This window comes from Loxodonta africana, chromosome 12, assembly GCF_030014295.1.
Source record: "Loxodonta africana isolate mLoxAfr1 chromosome 12, mLoxAfr1.hap2, whole genome shotgun sequence".
Taxonomy (NCBI): Eukaryota; Metazoa; Chordata; class Mammalia; order Proboscidea; family Elephantidae; genus Loxodonta; species Loxodonta africana.
This window is the reverse complement of record NC_087353.1, coordinates 87,361,452-87,383,217: the sequence shown is the minus strand read 5'-3', so window position 1 is coordinate 87,383,217 and position 21,766 is coordinate 87,361,452. Positions and strand designations below refer to the sequence as shown.

The following is a 21,766-nucleotide window of genomic DNA, read 5'->3' as shown; positions in this document are numbered from 1 at the left end:
ATCATGGAAATGATCACATCATATTACTGCCAAACCACTGAGAATCATGGCCCAGCCAAGCTGACACACAAACTTAAATATCATATATCACTACATAGATTAATAGTTTCTTTGATATATAGTTCCCTGTATAACAAGGATTCTGCTGATTCTCATATCCTAACTTGGTTTAGAAGGGCTTATACTTTTTTTTTTATAGTACTACTCACTTACTTCATTCCATTTATAAGTCATTGCTATCAAAGGATATTTCCATCTGCCTTCCAAGGTGATTGCCTCTCTTTTACAAGTGTTGCTTTCTTATGTTGCCCCTTTTATGGGCTCCAATACACTTTCCATGCCTTCCCTGACTCCCCGACACTCGTGCCCAACCATGTTTGTTCTCAATCTTGTTCATACCCATTCTTTCTCAAGATGAGTCCTTCTCAAACTTCTGAGGTTTAATATTTACTAATGATTTTTTAAAAATCCACCACCACTAAAACCCCTCTATATTCTCTGATACATCTCACTATTTCCACCATACCAACCTCCCAGTTGTGGCTTCCCATACTGGTTTTGCTGGTTTGGGGTCCTTTTGGCCACAATTACATATTTGGAATTTGCAGATTTTCTTTGATTCTAGTTTCACTGATGATTATAGTCCCTGTATGTTTTTTTAGGAAGAAAAGTGAACGGAAAGCCTTTGAACTAGGCTGTCACCATATCCCTATAAGAAACTTCCAGGATATCTTATAGAGAGAAATGTAATAGGAAACTAAAAAAAAAAAAAACTAACTAAAAAACCTAGTGACTGTTAGTTTTTCAGGTGTATATGTCTTAGCTCCCCAGTATGAGTGTGAGCATCTGTACAGCCGCAGGATCTGATTCTGATACCTTTGTGTACCTCAGTGGTGCACTATAGAAGGTCAACCTTTAGTGAACGTTATTTAATAGTGACAACAGAGCCCACTTGACTCCAGCCACGTCCATTGCATCCCCCGTACTTGTATTTGAAGATGCACTTCTTAAGTTCTAAGAGCTCTTTCCACATATGTGTTCTTTAGAGAGGGAAGGGGGAGCTATTGTCACTTGGTGTCTTTGGTAGAAGGTGGACATGTGGCCAGTAGACAGCTTGGATCACAGTTCTAGCCTCCACGCTGCCCCACAACATTTATACTTCTCAGTTACACCCATCCTAGCTCCGAGGCTGAGTGCTCCACAGACTATAAGTACCATCAGGACTGTGAAGGGGAGCATTTTAGAGGTACACTCTAAGAGGCCCCTTTCCCTGATGTAAAAAAGAAATGCCATATGCTGATTGGCTAACTTGCCTATGCTTTCCTCAGAGGCATAGACTCACCGGGCTCAGCCTTCCAGACCTAGGACCTCAATTTTGGGAGTTTTTCACCTTTAACCACTACCAGTACTTCCCTGCAATACATACTTACCAAAAGATTTCTGCACTGAATCACAATTTTGTCTGGAGATACTACTTTTTTTTTTTTTAATTTCACTAATTCAAAAACCTTCTGTGGTGGTTATATCCTGTTCAGTTTTTGTTTTAAAAAGGCCCACTTCACCTGATCATCTCAGAATATTCCTCCCTCTCCTCAGGCTGGCTTTTTGAGGTATGGATGTAACAGAGAAGCCCTTCTTTTATTGAAAACAACTGCAAAAAAATTCACCGAGAAAGCTCAGAAGAGTTCAAAGAAATTTTAACACATTTCAAATATGAGCAAGACAGAAGCACTGTAAGTATGAGGGAGTGGAGGGTTGACTTGGCACTGTAGAAGCTCATTAAAGGTAGCAGAGACTAGAGAAGAATGAGGAGCTAGATGAATATACACATGTGTGCTCACAGAACTTGGAGAAGGGTAAACAGGCAGTATATCTTGGGCTAGATAACTGTTTCTTCCTTCAGCAGTGTCTCCTTTTGTACTGAGCTCAGTTCTCCTCCAAAACTTTCCAGTTTCTCCATGCGTGGGATTCCTTGGGTCTCCTCAGTATTCTGGGAAATGGGCAACAAATGGCGGCTAAGGCAGGTTGCTTCTTCAAAGAGGCAAATTATACCTAGGTAACAGCAAACGTTTGGGTCAGTTCAGAGAAAGTGAGTGTTGAATTCCATGCCCTAGAAGTCGGACAGACCTTCCAGTAAAGCAACTCCTTTGGTTCTGTACCTACCCTTCCTAGTACTTCCCTCCAATCTAAAATATCACAGAGCTAGAAGAGGAAACAAAATGCTTCAAAGAACAAGGAATACAAGAAGATGAATAAAAGCACAGAAGCACTGCCAGTGCTGAAAGACACTTTAGCAATTTTTGACAATAAGTGAGAAAAAACAAGGCTCAGAGAGAGAGTCAAACATAAAACTCAGGCCTCTTAATGCTAACTGAAGATCCTTAGTCAAGCAAGAGGAAGGAAAAAAAGAATCCATATTCATAAGAACAAGTAAGAATATCCTGAGTGAATAATAAATGCTGTATTAAGGTTAAGACTAAGATAAAGGACAGTTTCTATTTTCAGCATTATGGCAGACTCAATATTATCCCACTCAAAACAGGGAAATGCTAAATAGAATACTTCCCTAAAAACTTATTTTAAATGTATCGCTGAGCTGGCATGAAAATAATATATTCTTAGATGCCAAAACCAAAATGAAAACAGGAATGTAGAAAGCTGAGGAAGCACATAACTAGCTTTTACCCTGGATATATACTCCCAAACCTTGTGACTCTGAGTTTCCATTCTACTCGTCATTTGGGAAAAGGGTACAGGAGAAAAAAGCCCACAGCCTGTTAAGATGGGGAATCGAAAAAGAGTTTGCAGCATAAATTTGGAATCTCACAGTTGCCTGGATTGGCTGAGAATTCATAAACAAGCTATTTGTCACGTAGGTCTGCAGACAAATTCACAATATCTATGTATTTTTTTTTGTAATGGTTGTACACCAGGCATGAGGAAGGAGAAAATGCAGATTCTTTTGGAGAAAAACAAGAATTTCCATAAATAAAGTTCCAAGGAAAATGATGTCACAGTCAAGAAACACAAAACATACCAGGAAATAAGACATCTCAAGAGCAAGAGCCTTGAGAAACAGCAGACAACAGGAGCAAATAATTCAGTTTTCAAATTTGTAAGACACAGAATGTAAAATAAGTATGTTTAACATTATAATAAAAATATGTTTATAGAATAGATTGAAAATATAAGGAACAAAAGCTTGTAGAAAAGTATAATAACATTTGGATAAGAGAATACAACTTCTAGATAAAAAATAAATAAAAATTTAATGTTTTAGCTTAAATAGCAGATCGGATACAGCTAAAAAGTGAATGAACGAAATAGAAGATACATCTAAATAACTTATTCAGAATGCAGCCCAGAAAGACAAAGAGATGGAATAATATGAAAAAAAAAAAAGACATGCAGAATCGAATAACAAGGTCTAACAGATACCTTTTTGATGTTCTACAGAAAAAAAGTTTAAAAAATGGAGATACTATAAAACTTTCCTAGAAATGCTCAAAGATACCAATCCTCAAATTCAATTCACATAATAAGTCACTATTACAAATATCCATAATCTGCAAAATGCTAAAGAAAGCCAGAGGGGAAAAGAAAGATTGCTTAAAAAGAGTAGCATTTGCACTGACACCCAGCTTCTCAACAGCAACAATGGAAGTGGCAAAACAATGAAATAATATCTTGAATACTGAGAGAAAAACTGTCATCCTAAAAATGTATGTTTGGCAAAACTAACTTTAATAAACAAAAATGAAAGAAAGTCAATTTCAGACAAACAAAATATAAATGTATCTCCAATGGACCCTCACTAATAAACACTGTAAAGGATATATTTGGATGTGTTTAAGGCAGAAAGATAACGATCTTAGATAGAGGGTCTGAGAAGGTATAGGGAGCAAACCAATTGGTAAATATGTGGGTAAACTTAAAATGAAAATGATGATGACGCCAAATGTTTGGGGTTTAAAAAAAAAAAAAGAAGAAACTAAAATATTGGACAGTAAATTGGGAGGAGGATCCTTATATTGTTTGAGAAGAGAATATATTGATTAGCTTTCAACTTTGTAGAGTAAGCATATTAAAAAGTCGAAAGTAAACTACTATTAGAATAAAAATAGTATAACTTTTGAACTAAAAGAGGAGGGAAGGAAAATGAATGAGAATTACATAAAACTAAATCCAAAGAAAGCCGAGAGAAGAAGAGAGAGCAGAAAAAAAAAAAAGAAAGCACAAATTAAGGTGGTGAAATGAATTTAAATACATCAGTGTCCACAATAAATGTAAATTAAATACTCCTGTTAAAGTCTAAGATTGTAAGACTGGGGGGAAGGGATGAAGTTATAAGCTATTATAAGGAATATATGCAAAACATGAAGACAAAGTTTTCAGGTAAAATACAAAAAATTATATTAGGCAAATACTAACCTAAAAAAAAAGTAGAGCCCTAGTGGCATAGAGGTTAAGAGCTCGGCTGCTAACCAAAAGGTCAGCAGTTTGAATCCACCAGCCACTCCTTGGAAACCCTATGGGGCAGTTCTACTCTATCCAGTAGAGTCACTGTGAGTCAGAGTTACCTCGATGGCAACAGGTTTGGTTTTTTGGTTTTTATAGTAATATCAAATACAATGGACTTTAAGACAGAAAGCATTATTAGAAATAAAAGCGGTTACTACATAATAATAAAAAGTTTAATTCACTAATAAAATATAATTCTAAATCAAGAGGATACAGAAGATTTAAACAATGTAATAGTAAACCTGATAAATGTTTATAAGTAAGAAGCGTATTCAAAATAAAACATTTATGAAAATAGACCTCAAGCTAGGCTATAAATCGAGTCCCAATAAATTTGAAAATATTAGGATTATACAGATCATGCTCTCTCACAAAACTCGAATTTAGAATCACTAACACGAAGATACCACAAAAATCCTATGTTTGGGAGTTTAAAAGCATACTTTAAAGTAATTCATGGATTAAAGAAGAAATCATAAAGGAAACTAGAAAATGTTTGGAACAAACAATAACAAAATATACCTCAAAACAGGAGATGCAGATAAAGTAATTCCTAGAGGAAATTAAAGTTTTAAATGAATATTTAGAAAAGAAACAATGAGCTTAGATCCTGATTTAAGAAGTTAGAGAAGAAATAGGATAAATTTAAAGAAAGTAAAAGGAAGGAAATATTAAAAAATAGAGCAGAAATTAATGAAATCTGAAACAATCATAAAATAGGAGGGTTTAACAAAGCTAAAAGATACAAAAGCTGAACAGTAAAAAAGGAAGGCAGAAGAAGATGCATTCAAATTGTGATCTTGGAAAGAATACTGAATATACTGTGGACTGCCAAAAGAATGGACAAATCAGTCTTAGAAAAAATACAACTAGAATGCTCCATAGAAGTGAGGATAGCAAGACTTTGGCATGCTCACTTTGGACACACATCAGGAAAGACCAATCACTAGAAAAGGACATCATGTTTGGTAAAGCAGAGGGTCAGCGAAAATGAAGGAAACTCTCAATGAGATGGGTTGACACAATAGCCACAATGGACTCAAACACACCAATGATCATTAAGATGGCACAGAACCAGGCAAAGTCTCATTCTGTTATATATAAGATTACCTTTAGTTAGAGCTGACTTGATAGCAACTAACAACCACAACAAAGTTAAAAGCTGGTTGTTTCAAAAGACTAAAAAAAAAAAAAATGACAAACTTTTGACAAAATAAAAAAGAGAAGGCACAAATATAAAATATTAAGTATGAACGTTACACAACTATACAGATGCAGCACAAGCTAAATAGAAGACATTTTAAGTAACTTTATGTCAATAACAGTTAAAATTTAGGTAAGAAGTATAAATTCATAGGAAAATATACCTTACCAAAGCTGACTTGAGAAGAAATAAAATACTCGAGTAGTCGTATAAGCGTAAAGTCAATGATTAATGAGCTAAAAATAGTCCTACAGAGAAACAATATGCTCCTTTCACAAGTGAGTTAATGTAAGGAACAAAATAATTCTAAACATAAATTCAGAGATTACAAAAAGAGAGAAAACACACGCAACTCATTTTAAGCTTGAACAAGGACAGTACGAGAAAGGAAATATAAAGACCAGTCTCACTCATAAACATGGATTAAAAAATCCTAGAGAAAATATTAGGAAGAAAGTAAAATAACATTTTTAAAAAAGGTAATATATAAAGGACAAGTTGCAGTTGTTTCAGAAATGTAAATGTGGTTTTTATTTAGAAATTCAATATTATCTGCCAATTACCAATTTAAAGGAGAAAAACCATCTCAACACATACAAAAAGAAAAAGCATTCAATAAAACTTAACATCCATTCATGATTAAAAAGAAAACAAAAATATTTGCAAACTGGGAATAGAAGATAACTTCCTTAATCTGATAAAGATTATCTATCAAAAACATATCCAAATATCATAATTTATGCTGAAACATCAAAAATATTCCCTTTACTATCACCAGTTAAATTAACTTTGTACAAGAGATACAAGTATCTAGAAGAAAAAAAAGGATAAAACAATAAAACTTTTTTTGGAAAAAATCATTAAAAACCTAAAGAAGTGGGCAGGAAATACCATGTTCGAGGATAGAAAGATTCAATTTTTTTTTTTTTAAATCAGTTCGCCCTAAATTGTAATTCCAGTGTAATCCCAAACAAATCCTAAGAGAAATTTTGTGAAATGGCACAAATGTGGTTTTTATTTAGAAATTCAATATTATCTGCCAATTACCAATTTTAAAATTTATATGTAAATTTTATATGCTTCTAAAATTTATATGTAAGAACAAAAAGATCAAGAATAATTAAGACAAAAAAGAAAAGAATAGTTAAGACATTTTTGAAGAACAAGCAGGAGGATTTTTCCTACTAGATATCAAGATGTATACTATCTAGATATTATAAAGCTACAGTGACTATGGAAGTGAGGTTTTGGCACTAGGACAGAGAGAGACCAGTGGAATATGGAATTTTGACTGATGACAGAAATGGCACTGCAGATCAGTGCAGAGAGAATAGACTAATCAGTAAATGGTACTATGACAACTGGATATTCATTTGAAAAACAAAAATGAACGTGGATCTCTACCTTACACCATAAATCAATTCAAGATAGATTAAAGATTTAAATATGAAAGACAAAACTATAAAACCTTAGAATATAAGAAAATATCTTTAAGACCTCAAGAAGAAAAGATTTCTTCAATACAACACAAAAGATAAAAGCCATTCAAAGGAAAATATCCATAAATTTAACCACAGTAAAATTAAGAATTTCTGTTCATCAAAAGATCCATACAATGAGGAAAAAGCCAGGCTATAAGCTTGGAAAAGATATTTGCAACAACTATACTGATAAAGGATTAGTACCTAAACAATATATAAAAAATTCCTCCAAATCAATTTTTCAGAGAAAAAAATGGGCAAAATATTAAACAGGAATTTGTTAGTAGAGAAACACAAATGGCCAATAAACATATAAAGAGATGTTCAGCCTGATTACTAATGAGAAAAACACAAATTAATAACACAAGATATCATCTCAAACTGATTAAATTGGCAAAGGTTAAAAAGCATGAAACTCAAGTATTAGTGAAGGAGAGGGGACGACAGGAGTTCTTTTGCCATGCCAGTAGAAGTTTAAATTGTTACAGTCTCTTGGGCAACCTATTTGGCACCGTCTAGAAAATGAATATTATTCAAACTTAAGCATCAACCACTCATGCCAAAGATGAGGAAATTGAAGATTTTTACCAATTTCTACAGTCTGAAACTCATCAAACATGCAATCAAGATGCATTAGAATGTGAAAGTTGGAAATAAGAAGGATCAGTAGTTGGAAAATATGGCCTCGATGGCAGAAATGACGCGAGAGATCATAGGATAGAATTTTGCAAGACCAACAACTTATTCATTGAAAATACCTATTTTCAACAACATAAATGGTGACTCTACATGTGGACCTCACCAGACAGAAACAGGAATCAAATCGACTACATCTGTGGAAAGAAACAATGGAAAAGCTCAGTAGCACCAGTCAGAACAAAGCCAGGGGCCGACTGAGGAACAGACCATCAATTGCTCATATGCAAGTTCAAGTTGAAGCTGAAGAAAATAAAACAAGTCCACAAGAGCCAAAGTACAACCTTGAGTGTAACCCAGTAAAACTCAGTGCCATCGAGTCGATTCTGACTCATAGCTACCCTATAGTATCCCACCTGAACTTAGAGACTATCTCAAGAATGAATTTGACACATTGAACACTAATGACCAAAGACCAGACAAGTTGTGGGATGACATGAATGACGTCATACCTGAAGAAAGCAAAAGGTCATGAAAAAGACAGGAAAGAAAGAAAAGACTGAAACGGATGTCAAAAGAGACTCTGAAACTTGCTCTTGAATGTTGAGTAGCTAAAGCTCATGGAAGAAATGATGAAGTAAAAGAGCTGAACAGAATATTTCAAAGGGTGGCTTGAGACAATAAAGTTAAGTATTATAATGACATGTGCAAAGACCTGAAGTTAGAAAACCAAAAGAGAAGAACAGGCTCAGCATTTCTCAAGCTGAAAGAACTGAAGAAAAAATTCAAGCCTTGAGTTACAATTTTGAAGGGTTCTATGGGCAAAATATTGAATGATGCAAGAAGCATCTAAAGAAGATGAAAGAAATACACAGTTACTGTACCAAAAAGAATTGGTTGATGTTCAACCATTTCAGGAGGTAGCATATGATCAAGAACCAATGGTACTGAAAGAAGTCCAAGCTGCACTGAAGGTATTGGTGAAAAACAAAGCTCCAGGAATTGACCGAATACCAGTTGAGATGTTTCAACAAACGGATGCAGCATGGAAGTGCTCACTCATCTGTACCAAGAAATTTGGAAGACAGCCACCTGGCCAACAACTGGAAGAGATCCATATTTGTACCCATTCCAAAGAAAGGTGACCCAAAAGAATGCCGAAATTATCAAACAATATCATTACTATCACATGCAAGTAAAATTTTGCTGAAGAGAATTAAAAAACAGTTGTAGCAGTACATTAACAGGGAACTGCCAGAAATTCAAGCCTAATTCGGAAGAGGACAAGGAACAAGGGATATCATTGCTGATGTCAGACGGATCTTGGCTGAAAGCAGAGAATATCAGAAAGATGTTTACCTACGTTTTATTGGCTATGCGAGGGCATTTGACTGTATGAATCATAACAAATCATTGAAAAAATTGCCAAAAAAATGGGAATTTCAGAACACTTAATTGTGCTTATGAGGAACCTGTACACAGACCAAGAGGCAGTAGTTCGAACAGAACAAGGGACTACTGTGTAGTTTAAAATCAGGAAAGGTGTGTGTCAGGGTTTCATCCTTTCACTATTACTTATTCAATCTGTATGCTGAGCAAATAATCCGAGAACCTGGACTATATTAAGAAGAACACGGCATCAGGATTGGAGGAAGACTCATTAACAACCTCTGATATTCCGATGACACAACCTTGCTTGCTGAAAGTGAAGAGGAGTTGAAGCACTTACTGTTGAAGATCAAAGAACTACAGCCTTCCGTATGTATTACACCTCAACACAAAGAAAACAAACAAACAAAAAATCCTCACAACTGGAACAATAGGCAACATTATGATAAACAGAGAAAATATTGAAGCTGTCAAGGATTTCATTTTACTTGGATTCCAATCACGCCCATGGAAGCAGCAGTCAAAAACTCAAACAACGTATTGCATTGGGCAAATCTGCTGCAAAAGACCTCTTTAAAGTGTTCAAAAGCAAAGATGTCACTTTGAGGACTAAGGTGCCGCAGACCCAAGCCATGATATTTTCAGTTGCCTTGTATGCATGTGAAAACTAGACAATGAATAACGAAGACTGAAAAAGAATTGATGCCTTTGAATTATTGTGTTGGTAGAGTATCGAATATACCATGGGCTGCCAGAAGAATGAACGTGTCTGTCTTGGAAGTACCCCAGAGTGCTCTTTGAAAGCGAGGGTGCCGAGACTTTGTCTCAGGTACTTTGAACATGTTATCAGGAGGGACCAGTCTCTGGAAAAGGCCATCATGCTTGGTAAGGTAGAAGGTCAGCGAAAAAGATGAAGACCATCCACAATATGGATTGACACAGTGGCTCAAACATAGCAACCATTGTAAGGATGGTACAAGACGGGGCAGTGTTTCAGTCTGTTGTACATAGGGTCACTATGAGTCAGAACTAACTCAACGGCACCTAATAACAACAACACAATGGAAAACTTTAAAATGTGTCTACTCTAGATCCGATAAGCCCAGTTTTAGCCATATATCTTAGACAGCCTCCTGCACATGTGCAGTAGGAGACATGCACAAGAAAGTTCATAGCAGAGTTGTTTGCAATAGGAAAAAATTACTGCAAACCACTCAATGTACACTGAGAGGAAAATTGTGGAATATTTGTACAATGAAATATTTCAGGCAGTAAAAATGAATGAGCCTCTGTTCCTCTTATTAACATGGAGAAATCTCAGAGATATAATGTTGATTAAACATACCAACTCCCAGAAAAATACAATATGATTCCATTTTGTATAAAGTTCAAAAGCATTCAAAACCAAATAGTATTTTCTTTAAGGATACGTATATGTTCATTAAAATATGCTTAGCATAAATTTCAGAATAATGGACCATCTCTGGAGGGTAGAGAAAAGGATGAGATCAGGAAGGACCACATGGGAGGGGGTAGCTTCAAGATAATGGGTAATGTTCTACCACATTTCATTGATTTTGAGAGGCCATATTTTTTACATTTTAACATCTCTGAAAAGAGCATGTGTCTTGTAAGCTAGGGCATCTTAGAATTATACCTGTGGCATCAATATTTCTTTCTTAGTGTTCCAACTAACAAAATAAAATGGAATCAGTGAGATATAGCTAGTTTTTAAGTTATATAGTGAGAACATAGATGTTCAGTTTATTTTAATTAATGTCTTACAGATATGCTATATTATTTTTATTATATTTATAGTATAATAAAAAGGCTAAATAGAATATGATTATTGTTCACATTAATATTGGGTGTTGAGGAATAGGAGTAGGGATACTTTAGGTGGGATTAAGAATTTAGATTTTGATCATATTTAAAGATAAAGGGGATAGGATCAGGAATAAGATCATAAATTTTGAGAAAGATAGGGATAGGAATAGATACCCATTAGGAACCAGGATGGTGTAAGGGAGAGTATGGAAATTTGGAAAAGGGCTTGGTCCTAAAGTCAAGAAGAATAAGAATAAAAAAGACAAAGGTGGCAGGTAGGGTTGGGGGTCAAGAGCAGCGCTATCCAATAGAACTTTCTACAATGATGGAAATTTCTTTATCTGCACTGTTCAATATGGTAGCCACTAGATACATGTAGTTACTGGACACTTGAAATGTGGCTATGTGACTGAGCAACAGAATTTTTAATTTTATTCCATTTTAATAAATTTAAATTTAAATAGCCACACGTGGCCAGTGGCTACAGTTTTGTACAGTGCGGCTCTAGAGAGTTCCCAGAGAAGGCCTCACGAGAGTGGCTCCTGAATCCAGATAGAGGGCAGGGATGGGGCACCAGCCCCAGGACACTCACCAGCCACTATGAACAGAAAGATGCCAAGGCCCAGGACATAGTAAGGCCACTGCACAGAGAACCGTGGGGGGCTGGGCTTCATCCGCAGCTCTCGGATTTCCAGGGCATGCAGCAACAAGGCCAGGAAAGCACAGGCCCCTGCAGGATCACAGAGAGATGTCTTTACTCTCCTTTCATGATTCCTGCCTATGCTTCAGCCTTCCTCCAACTTGTTCAGACAGAGCCACATAGCCTAAAGCCTGTGTGGCTCCTGCTTGGAGAGCCCTTTATCCTGCCTGCATCTCTTGCCTTCTCTGAGCCAATACTTCCTACTCCACATGTCTGTCCTTCCCTCCTTCTCAACTCATCTCAAAACACATGTGCCCCACATAATCAGAAGTCCCTGCCCTGTACCCTCTGTGTCCATGCCCTTGGCTGACTTCAGGCTGGGCCTTCTGGGTGTGACATTTTGGATGAAACTCATCCTGATTTTCCCACTGTGTATGTTCTATCTCCTCCACTCCAGTGGGAGCCTCCCAGAGTAGGGCTTTTGTAATCATTTTAAAGTCGAAAGGTTCCAAAAGGCAGAGATGATGGTCTCATCTATCCATTCATTCAAAATTTTTTTTTATATTATTGCTCTATACCAGATTCTATGACAGTCACTGGGATAGAGAGATTTGGGTAGAAAGACTCCCAGACAACTGGCCACAGCCAATGTGGTAAGGGCAGTGTTAGCTGCAAGTATAGAGTGAGTGCTGAAGAGCCCCACAGAAGAGGGGCCATAAATTCTGAGGGGGCAGGTGTGGGGATGGGTTACGGATTTGGAAAAGAAGGCATCAGAGAAGTGGGGCCTAAAAAATCATGCCTCTCTTGACATCCTTGATGCTTTGCATAGACAGACACCAACCACCCCCTTCTTTTGGACCCCTCCCCAAGGCCTGCCTGGTTGTTCACACCTGTGAGGAAGCTGATGGAGGCTGACACAAAATTGTGCTTCCGGATCTTTGGAAAGAGCTGAGATGCAAAGGACACCATGATGAAGGTTGTGAGGAAAGACAAGACGACTGCAGAAAGCAGGAAGAGCCGGCCAAGCAGGATGTAAACTGCAGGGGAGGGAGAGCCAGGGCTGTAGCTGGGCACTTGACCACAAAGGACAGAGCCCCACAGAGCCTGTACAGGATGACTCCTGGAGCCTCCACCACTCTCAGGTCCCAAAGCATGGCCTTCGCGCTATGGTTCTGGCCCTGCCACTTTGCCCCCAAGAATATTCTAGCCTCACCATTTGGTCCCCAACAACATGGAACTATACGAAAAAAAAACTGACACTGAAATCATAAATTAATTCTTAGTATTATGTGAATTTGGTTGTATCAAACCATCTATGTGGGGAAAGTAGTGGCTTTAATAAACAACATATAATGAAACCCTGGTGATAAATTTTATTGCACATGGAAAAGTGAAGAATCACATTTGTATTCTGAGATAATAAAAAACTTACCCATGAGAAATCAGAACTCCTGAGGTCAAAATGTTCTGAACTCTCCAGGGAGCCCCAAACTCCTACTTAATTTGCCTAGTTAATAGGAATAATGAAACAGATCAAAAATAGCAGAGCCAGAGTCTGCTAAACAGATTTATTCTCCTACTGATGGCATGGCTCAGGCCCATATTAAACTTAGTTTGTCTATGCTCCTGAGCATGCAAACAGACAGCTGGGAATGGGACACAGAGACAAAGGTATTTGTGGGGTCATGCATTGTCGAAGATCCAGGTATCCTAGAATCTACCTTTTTATTAAACCAGTGTCTCTCAACTGGGGCAATTTTACCCTGCACAGGGGACATTTGGCAATGTCTAAAGGTATTTTTGGCTGTCACAACTTGGGGAGGGAGGACTGCTACTGGCATCTGGTAGGTACAGCTCAGGGATGTTACTAAGCAATCTGCAAGGCATAGGACAGCACCCACACCAAATAATTATTCAGCCTGAAATGCCAGTAGTGCTGAGGTTGAGAAACCCTGATAAGGAGATCACAATCTGGCTCATCTTCCCCAAGGTGGCCTCTCCTATTTTCTAGGAGATATTCCCTAAGTTTCCCTGGGTTGCCTCTTTTCCAAGACAAACTTCCTCATGACCTTCAAAAGTTCTTGTAATACATGGGTTCAAGTACATTCATAGTCCTCTGAACTCACGTATTTGGGTACATTCCTAGGCCTCAGCACAGTATCTGCAGAGCTGCTGCATACAGCTGGACAGGTGTGTGGCCATTAAAGATGCCTTCTTTTGAATGAGCAATGTGGCAGGTAAGTACTGGCTGGACTTGGCTTTAGAAGACCTTGGCTTTTGTCCCGGCTTTACTGCTTACTAGCTGTGTAACCTTGGGGATGTTGTTAAAACTTTAAGGACTTTAGTTTCCCCATTTGGAAAAGGGAGGATATAACACCTGCCTAAGGGGAAAAAATGAGATGCTGAAATCCTGCAGCCTGCACTCTGCTAAACAGTCTGTTCTCCCTGACTAGGAGCTGTGTCCACCCAAAAGCTGTGTCTACCCATGCCATTCATATAGCAGTCCCTCTCGGGGAAGAGCAGGATCCGCCTACCTCATTCCAGGTAGACCACTCCTATCCTAGAAATAAACTTTGTTGCTCACACTTGTGCTCCTGACTCCAGTGGTCAATCTGACCTTATTAACTCCTTGCTAGCCTACTACTTTCTTTGAATCCTGAGGCATTAGAGACTCAGAGGCTTATTAAATTCTGTCCTCTCTGCTCCCAGCCTGTCCCGTAGCCCCCCAAACCCCACATCGGACCTGTCTCCCTCTCCCCCATCCCCATCTCCATCTCTCCTTACTGGATAAGGGTCGAGGCTTCCAGCATTTGATATGGAAGCAGTTCTCAAACAGACCGCTGAAATACTCTTCATGGGCCTCCTCGTTTATAAGCCGCACCCAGAAGGGAAAGATGGAGACCAGCAGTATGAGCAGGTAGCCCAGGGAGGTCAGGGCAGGGGCTACAGCCCAGATGAATCCTTTCATGCTCCTGCCACCTAAAGTCAGCATTACCTGTGTAAGGGAAGATAGCAAGAGGTGGCTTTAGAAGACCTTGACTTTTATCCCAACTTTACCACTTACTAGCTGTGTAGCCTTGGGGAAGATGCTAAAACTCTCAGGACTTCAGTTTCCCCATTTGGAAATTTTTTTTTTTTTTTTCTAGGAGGATATAAAACCTGCCCAATAAGGTCATTGTGAGGACTAAATGAAATAATGCATCTACAGGTGTCAAGCACAGTGCTCTGTGCTCAGGTACTCGATGAATTTTTGGGGTGGATGCTGGGTTGAATAGTGACCCTCCCCCCACAAATTTATGTACACATGGAACCTCAAAATGTGAACTTATTTGGAACTAGGGTCTTTCCAGATGTAATTAGTTAAGACGAGGTCATACTGGCTTAGGGTAGGCCCTAAATTCAATATGACTGGTATCTATAAGAAGGGGAAGATTTGAACACAGAGATACAGACACACAGGGAAGGCAGGCATGTAAAGATAGAGGCAGAGATTGGAGTTATGGCGTCATAATCCAAGGAATGCCTGGGCTGTCAGAAGCTGGAAGAGGCAAGGAAGGCTCCTCCCCTATAGGCTTCAGAGGGAACATGGCCCTACGGACACCTTGATTTTGGACTTCTAGCCCGCAGAACTGTGAGAAAATAAATTTGTTGTTTTAAGCCACCCAGTTTGTGATACTTTGTTATGGCAGCTGTAGGCAACTAATACAGGAGGCTTCTCCTAAAATTCAAACATTCCTGTGGGGGAAGGGGTAGTAGCCATTCACAACTTAAGGGCAAATTTATTTGACTAATCTGCTTTCCTCTCTCTTTGCTGAGCCTGGCCTCTTGAGGAGCAAGAGTGTTCCTGAGGCGGTGAGGGAAGAACAGGGGAAGGAGAGGAGGTGGTTGGAAGGCTAACATGCTGCAGGGAGGGCAGGCCAGGTCATGAGGCACCCAGATGGCAGCATGACAACCCTGGCACCTGGCAGTACAGAAGCGGGCGGGAGGTGGGCATCAGGAAGTGAAAGAGACATGAAAAAGGAGGTGAGGGGCACCTAAGACAAAAGCCCTTCCTTCCAAGTCACACCCAAAGCCAGGCCTAGAGCCTCTTGCCTAAGCAGGACCAAGGTTTTCAAGCTATGATGGTGAGCACAGAAGACAAGGCCGTCAGAGTGAGAGGTGCTTCTCTCTCTTTGCCCCACTCCCACACTAACACTAGATTCAGTGCCCAAGTGTCCTGGCCTCTCCATGGATCAGGATTGATGCAGACCCTTCCTGTAGCTGGGGGAGAAGGAGCCTTTGAGGCTTCGGGAACTGCTGATCACTACAGAGGGCAGAGGTGTGGGTCCCCCCAACCCCTTCCACCTGAGTATGCTATTTATAAACAGGTAAATAATTGTTTCTCTTTGAATGCTTTTAAGAGCCAACTTGGAAATACTCTATTGTACTTTATCCTATCTTTCTGTCATTCACTAGTTTCTCTTCTTCCCACCTGAAAAATTTTATCATTCCCTCTTCCTATATTTCCCCTTTGGATCTTTCACCCATTCTCCAGGCCATACTGATGAGTCACTTTGACTTCAGGGCCTCAGGCTCCTTAGTTCTCAAATGCTGAAGTCATTTGGACCATTTAGTGCTAAAGTGTCTGGCCTAAAGCTCTCCAGGTAGGAGGCACGGATATACCCTATTCTTGTCCTCCATGTGGGATAGAACACATCGGGCATTTTCATCTGGTGGTCTGCGCACCCCCCCTTTCCCCCATCCTCCCTACCTCAACTTGTCTAGAATTGACCTTAGCTTCTTCCTTTTTTCAGCCATTCTCTCACCCCCTAAACTCTAGCCTTGAGCTTATGCTGGTTTCTCCTTTTCTTCCATATTTCCATTTCATCAGCCTCCCTTGTCTTCTCAGTTTTTCTTTTGTAAAGTTCCTCAAGCATCCATCCTTCCTCTTCCCATGATTGCCACATGTCCCTCCACACCTGGACACTGCAATTGTGTCCAAGCAACCTCCAGCCTCGATGACTTTGTTCCTTCTTGTGGAGTACCCTCTCTGTTCCTCTTAGCTCTTTAACACTGCAGCTTGGTCCCTTCTGCTTCATGCAGCCCTCCCAAGCCACCAACCATTATCCGTTTCCATAAAAAAAAAATTAACTGTGCACTTACTGGGCACTCCATGCCTGGCCTGTGCCAATGGTGGGGATCCAAGGATACAGGAAAGACAGGTACTGGCCAGCTCTTTGTAACAATGCGGGGAGAGAGACACATAAACAAGTCACAAGAGTACAGTGCTCTTCCTCTCCCCAGCCTGGGGCTATCACAGAGCACCACTTGCCTGGACACTTACCAGTGAAGAGGACCTTGTCCTCCCCTCTTTAGGCACTAAGCCAGGCCCTGCATGAAGCGGCCCTTAGGGGTGGTACAGGACGACTATGCCTTCAGGGGTGTGTGACTTAAGATTCACACATATATAGACCAGACTCATACAATCATAGATATTTTATTCTAAAAAGATATTTATACATCATTTTGTACTGATGAAGAAATGAAGATCCAGAGAGAGGGAATGACTGGTCCCAGAGCCCACGGAGAGACATTGCTGGTACAGAAACTAGAATCCTGCACCCCAGGGCATCCTGCCTCCCCAGCCACCAGTGGCCAGCAGAATTTAGTGGAACCAGTGAATTTTTTTCTAATAGGTATGTGCATGCTCATTGTGATAAAGGGAGAGAGAACTGGGGGAGGGGCATAGGATTACCAAGTTCTTATTCTGTCAAGGGCATTAAAAAAAATTTCTATCTAGTATCTCTCACATTTGAAATTATAAAAAGCACATATAACACTGGGGAGTGGAAGAGCTGTATACTCCATGGTGCCTGGACCAGCACTGGGGAACCACCTGGTTGGATGGAGGCTTCTTAATCCCGGGCTTCTTTGCAAGTGTCTCCTTGAGCCATTCTTCAGCAGCCTGAGCTACTGCACCATCACCTCCCCAATCCCTGCACGCCAGGACAATTCCCGTCACCCCTTTACTGGGGTACGAAGCAGGTGGGCAATATAAAGTACATCCTAGGTTGGAATGGGGAAGATGCCCAGGAGGGAACTGTCTGGCCCGTGGGGGCGCTGATTCCCCACTTTTCCGCTAGTAATTTGCGGCAAGTTGACCTACTGATGGTCAAAGGATCCTTCCTGCTGACAACCCACCTCAGCTCCTTTCTTCTTTAGGCAGGACTTCGCCTTTCCATGGCTCAAAAGCCACAGGGACATTTTCCAAACCCAAAGATGGGCCTTAACCTGGCCATGTGCCCCCAGACCAGCCTGTCCATCCCAACAGCCCCTAGGGCTGCTTCTCCCGTCCCCTGTTGTCCCCCCCTCCTCAGCCTGCACTGTCGTCTGGGTGTCCCGAGTAGCCTAGTGGATTCCTAGGTTGGGGGCAAGGGGCTGCCCCGGCCCCTTGTTCTTCCGCAGTCCTGGAGCTTCCGTTGGCACCGGAAGCCGGGCAGAGGGGACGTTTTAGTCTCCACGCAGAGCCTACTCAGCCCTCAGGCCCCTGGGCTCCCAGCTGCGGGCCCTGCGTGAGTAGAGTAGGAGACTCACCCCTCCCCACCGGCCGCCCCCGCCGCTCACCTGGTCTTTTGGAGGAGTAACCTGGGGTAAGGGTTTGTTTGTAGTGCGGGTCTCGCTAACCGATGGGAGAAACCGGATGGGGGTTGGGGTAATCTGGAGTGAATGGCTCTGAATTCGAATTCCGGCTCTGCCATTACCGGAAGGGTGTAAAAAGGAAATAATAGTTAATAATAGTAACTCCTCCTGTAGGACTGTTGAAAGGGTCCCATAGGATATGCCTGGGGAAGAGGGCACTACTATTCTTGCAGATACCAAAAAAAAAAAAGCTGCCCCAGAGTCATTCAGACTCATGGCAACCCCGTGTGTGTTAGAGTACAACTGTGCTCCATAGCGTTGTTTGTTTTTTTTAAATTTTTATTGTGTTTTAAGTGAAAGTTTACAATTCAAGTCAGTCTCTCATACAAAAATTTATATACACCTTGCTGTATCTGCCTAGTTGCTCTCCCCCTAAAGAGACAGCACACTCCTTTCCATAGTGTTTTCAATGGCTGATTTTTCAGACCTAGATTCAAGGCCTTTCTTCCAAAGCCTCTGAGCATGGCGGGCGGGGCCGGGAGGCACCAATCAACCACCAGCCTTTCCAATGGCAGCCAAGTGCCTTTACAGTCTGCATCTCGCAGGGGCTCCAGACATTAGCTATGCTCTAGAGCCTGGAAGAAGTCCTGAATTTCTGACTCCTCAGGACCTGGTGGTTCACCCCTGCTTCCCCAAGATCCTTGCCCACCTATCCTCCCAACCCTCCAAATTGTCCCCCTCCCCACCCCCAGTGTCTGGCACATACACTCTAATAATCACCTTCAGGCCTCTCTCCCGCTGGCATTCATCTCCCCCATTTCCACCTTCTCATAATAGGGCTGTCTGCACCTCTCACCGGCACCAATGGTATCCAACCCAGACTGGTTTTAAACTCTTCAAAGAGGTGGACACTCCTTGGAGGAAAGGACTGGAGGTGGTGGGATGGGGCTGGTTCTAGTGGCAAGAGCAGCCATACTTTGAGCTAGAGAAGTCATCTGTCCCCTTGTTTTGATTCTATACTCACCAAGGCAACACCTTTCTGACTCATAAAACTTTAAAAGGCCAGGATCATGTTTCTACCTTGTCAACACCTTTGTACCACCCAAAAGCCCTGGAAAACACTGAGTAATGTTCACAGACAACAGAAAGGGCTGAGAGACCATGGACAACTAACTTATTGAATCACCTGTCACACAAGGCATGTGACAGGGCCTTGTATAGTCAGAACGCCATTTGTTCTCAAGGTTCAGAACACAAGGGGCTTTTATTGTCTTAGCTGGGGCTGGGCAGAGATATAGCTGGAGAGGATTTGAGTCGGGGGGTGGTGGACAGCATTGATCTCCTACTCCCACCCCAGACTTTCATTCTCCAGGTGGCAGGAGAAATAGTCACCAACAACTTCCAGTGACTCTGTGTATTCCTTCCATTTTCTTTTGACGCTTCCTGCATCATTCAATATTTTCCTCGTAATATCCTTCAAAATTGCAACTCAAGGTTTGAATTTTTCTTCAGTTCTTTCAGCTTGAGAAATGCCAAGTGTATTCTTTTGGTTTGCTAACTCTAGGTCTTTGCACATTTCATTATAATACTTCGTCTTCTTGAGCCACCCTTTGAAATCTTCTGTTCAGCTCTTTTACTTCATCATTTCTTCCTTTTTCTTTAGCTACTCTACATTCAAGAGCAAGTTTCTGAGTCTCTTCTGACAATAATTTTGGTCTTTGCTTTCCTTTCTTTTTAATGACCTTTGGTTTTCTTTATGTATGATGTCCTTGATGTCATTCCACAACTCGTCTCATCTTCAGTCATTAGCATTCAATGCATCAAATCTATTCTTGAGGTGGTCTCTAAATTCAGGAGGAATATACTCAAGGTCGTATTTTGGTTCTCATGGACTTGCTCTAATTTTCTTCAGCTTCAGCTTGAACTTGCATATGAGCAATTGATGGTCTGTTCCACAGTCAGCCCCTGGCCTGTTCTGACTGATGATATTGAGCTTCTCTAGCATCTCTTTCAGCAGATGTAGTCAATTTGATTCCTGTGTATTCCATCTGGCCAGGTGCATGTGTATAATCACTATTTTTGTAGTTGAAAAAAGGTATTTGCAATGAAGAGGTCGTTGGTCTTTCGGAAATCTATCATGTGATCTCTGGTGTCATTTCTATCACCAAGGCCATATTTTCCAGCTACTGATCCTTCTTCTTTGTTTCCAGCTTTCCTGTTCCAATCACCAGTAATTATCAATGCCTTTTGATCAATTTTAGCCTGCAGAAGTTGGTGAAAATCTCCAGTTTCCTCATCTTTGGCCTTAGTGGTTGGCACATAAGTTTGCATAATAGTCGTATTAACTGGTCTTCCTTGTAGGTCTGTGGATATTATCCTATCACTGACAGCATTGTACTTCAGAACAGATCTTGAAATGATCTCTTTGATGATGAATGCTCTTTGTCATTCCCTGCATAGTAGACCGTGATTGTCCTATTCAAAATAGCCAATACCAGTGCATTTTAACTCACTAATGCCTAGGATATTGATCTTTATGCATTCCATTTCATTTTTGATGACTTCCAGTTTTCCTAGGTTCATACTTCGTACATTCCATGTTCTGATTATTAATGGATGTTTGCAGCTGTTTCTTCTCATTTTGAGTCAAGCCACCTTAGCAGATGAAGGTCCCAAAAGCTGACTCCGTCCACATGATTAAGGTCATCTCTACTTTGAGGAGGCAGCTCTTCCTCAGTCGCATTTTGAGTGCCTACCAACCTGAGGGGTTCATCTTCTGGCACTATGTCAATGCTCTGCTATTTGTAAGGTTTTCACTGGCTAATTTTTTTCAGAAGTAGACCGTCAGGTTCTTCTTCCTAGTCTGTCTTAGTACAGAAGCTCCGGTGAAACCTGTCCACCATGGATGACCCTGCTGGTATTTGAAATTCTGGTGGCATAGCTTCCAGCATCACAGCAACATACAAGCAACCACAGTATGACAAACTGACAGGCAAGTGGTGGATGGCTAAGCTACCAGATCCTATTTGGCCTCTTTGTGTCCTTCTCCCAGCACTTGTGAAGAGTTGATATCCTCTATTGTATTGATTTGCAACCTTGGTTGCACATTAGAATCCCTAGGAACTTATAAAATCTCAATATCCAGGCCATACCCTGCATCAATTGTATCTACCCTCTGAGATTGGGACAAGGGCATCAGTATTTTCAAAGCTCCCTGGGTGATTCCAATACGCAACCTGACTTGAGAATTTCTGCTGTTGTATCTTGTTACAACTAGGAGCCATGGGTTGCGGGGAGGGGGTGAGGAGCTGTTACACTATGGGTTTGGGTGACCAACATTCCTGGTTTGCCTGGGACTGAGGGTTTCCCAGGATACAGGACCTTCAGTGCTAAAACGAAGAAAGTCCCAGAAAAGAGATGAGTTGGTCACCCTACAATGAGTCTACAATG

The 21,766-nt window shown here is 40.6% G+C and overlaps 1 protein-coding gene across 1 annotated transcript; it reads right to left on the bottom strand.

Annotated features, from left to right (window-relative positions):
- Positions 1 to 1,232: 1,232 nt before the first annotated feature.
- TMEM225B (transmembrane protein 225B) lies at positions 1,233 to 14,729 on the bottom strand. Its single transcript, XM_064294902.1, has 4 exons — positions 14,483 to 14,729; positions 12,589 to 12,735; positions 11,651 to 11,788; positions 1,233 to 2,052 (listed from the first exon to the last, which is right to left on the bottom strand). Exons 1-4 carry the CDS (start codon positions 14,688 to 14,690, stop codon positions 1,880 to 1,882), a joined length of 666 nt encoding a protein of 221 aa, XP_064150972.1. The 5' UTR covers positions 14,691 to 14,729; the 3' UTR covers positions 1,233 to 1,879.
- Positions 14,730 to 21,766: the final 7,037 nt, after the last annotated feature.

What these genes read in the sequence shown, in the direction of transcription:
- TMEM225B (XM_064294902.1), bottom strand. Translation starts at nt 14,690, where the DNA reads ATGCTGACTTTAGGTGGCAGGAGCATGAAAGGATTCATCTGGGCTGTA. An exon ending in GAAGCCTCGACCCTTATCCA is followed by an intron (nt 12,736 to 14,482) that starts GTAAGGAGAGAT and finishes CCTCCCCTGCAG; the next exon opens with TTTACATCCTGCTTGGCCGG. An exon ending in CTTTCTGTTCATAGTGGCTG is followed by an intron (nt 2,053 to 11,650) that starts GTGAGTGTCCTG and finishes GCTGTTACCTAG; the next exon opens with GTATAATTTGCCTCTTTGAA.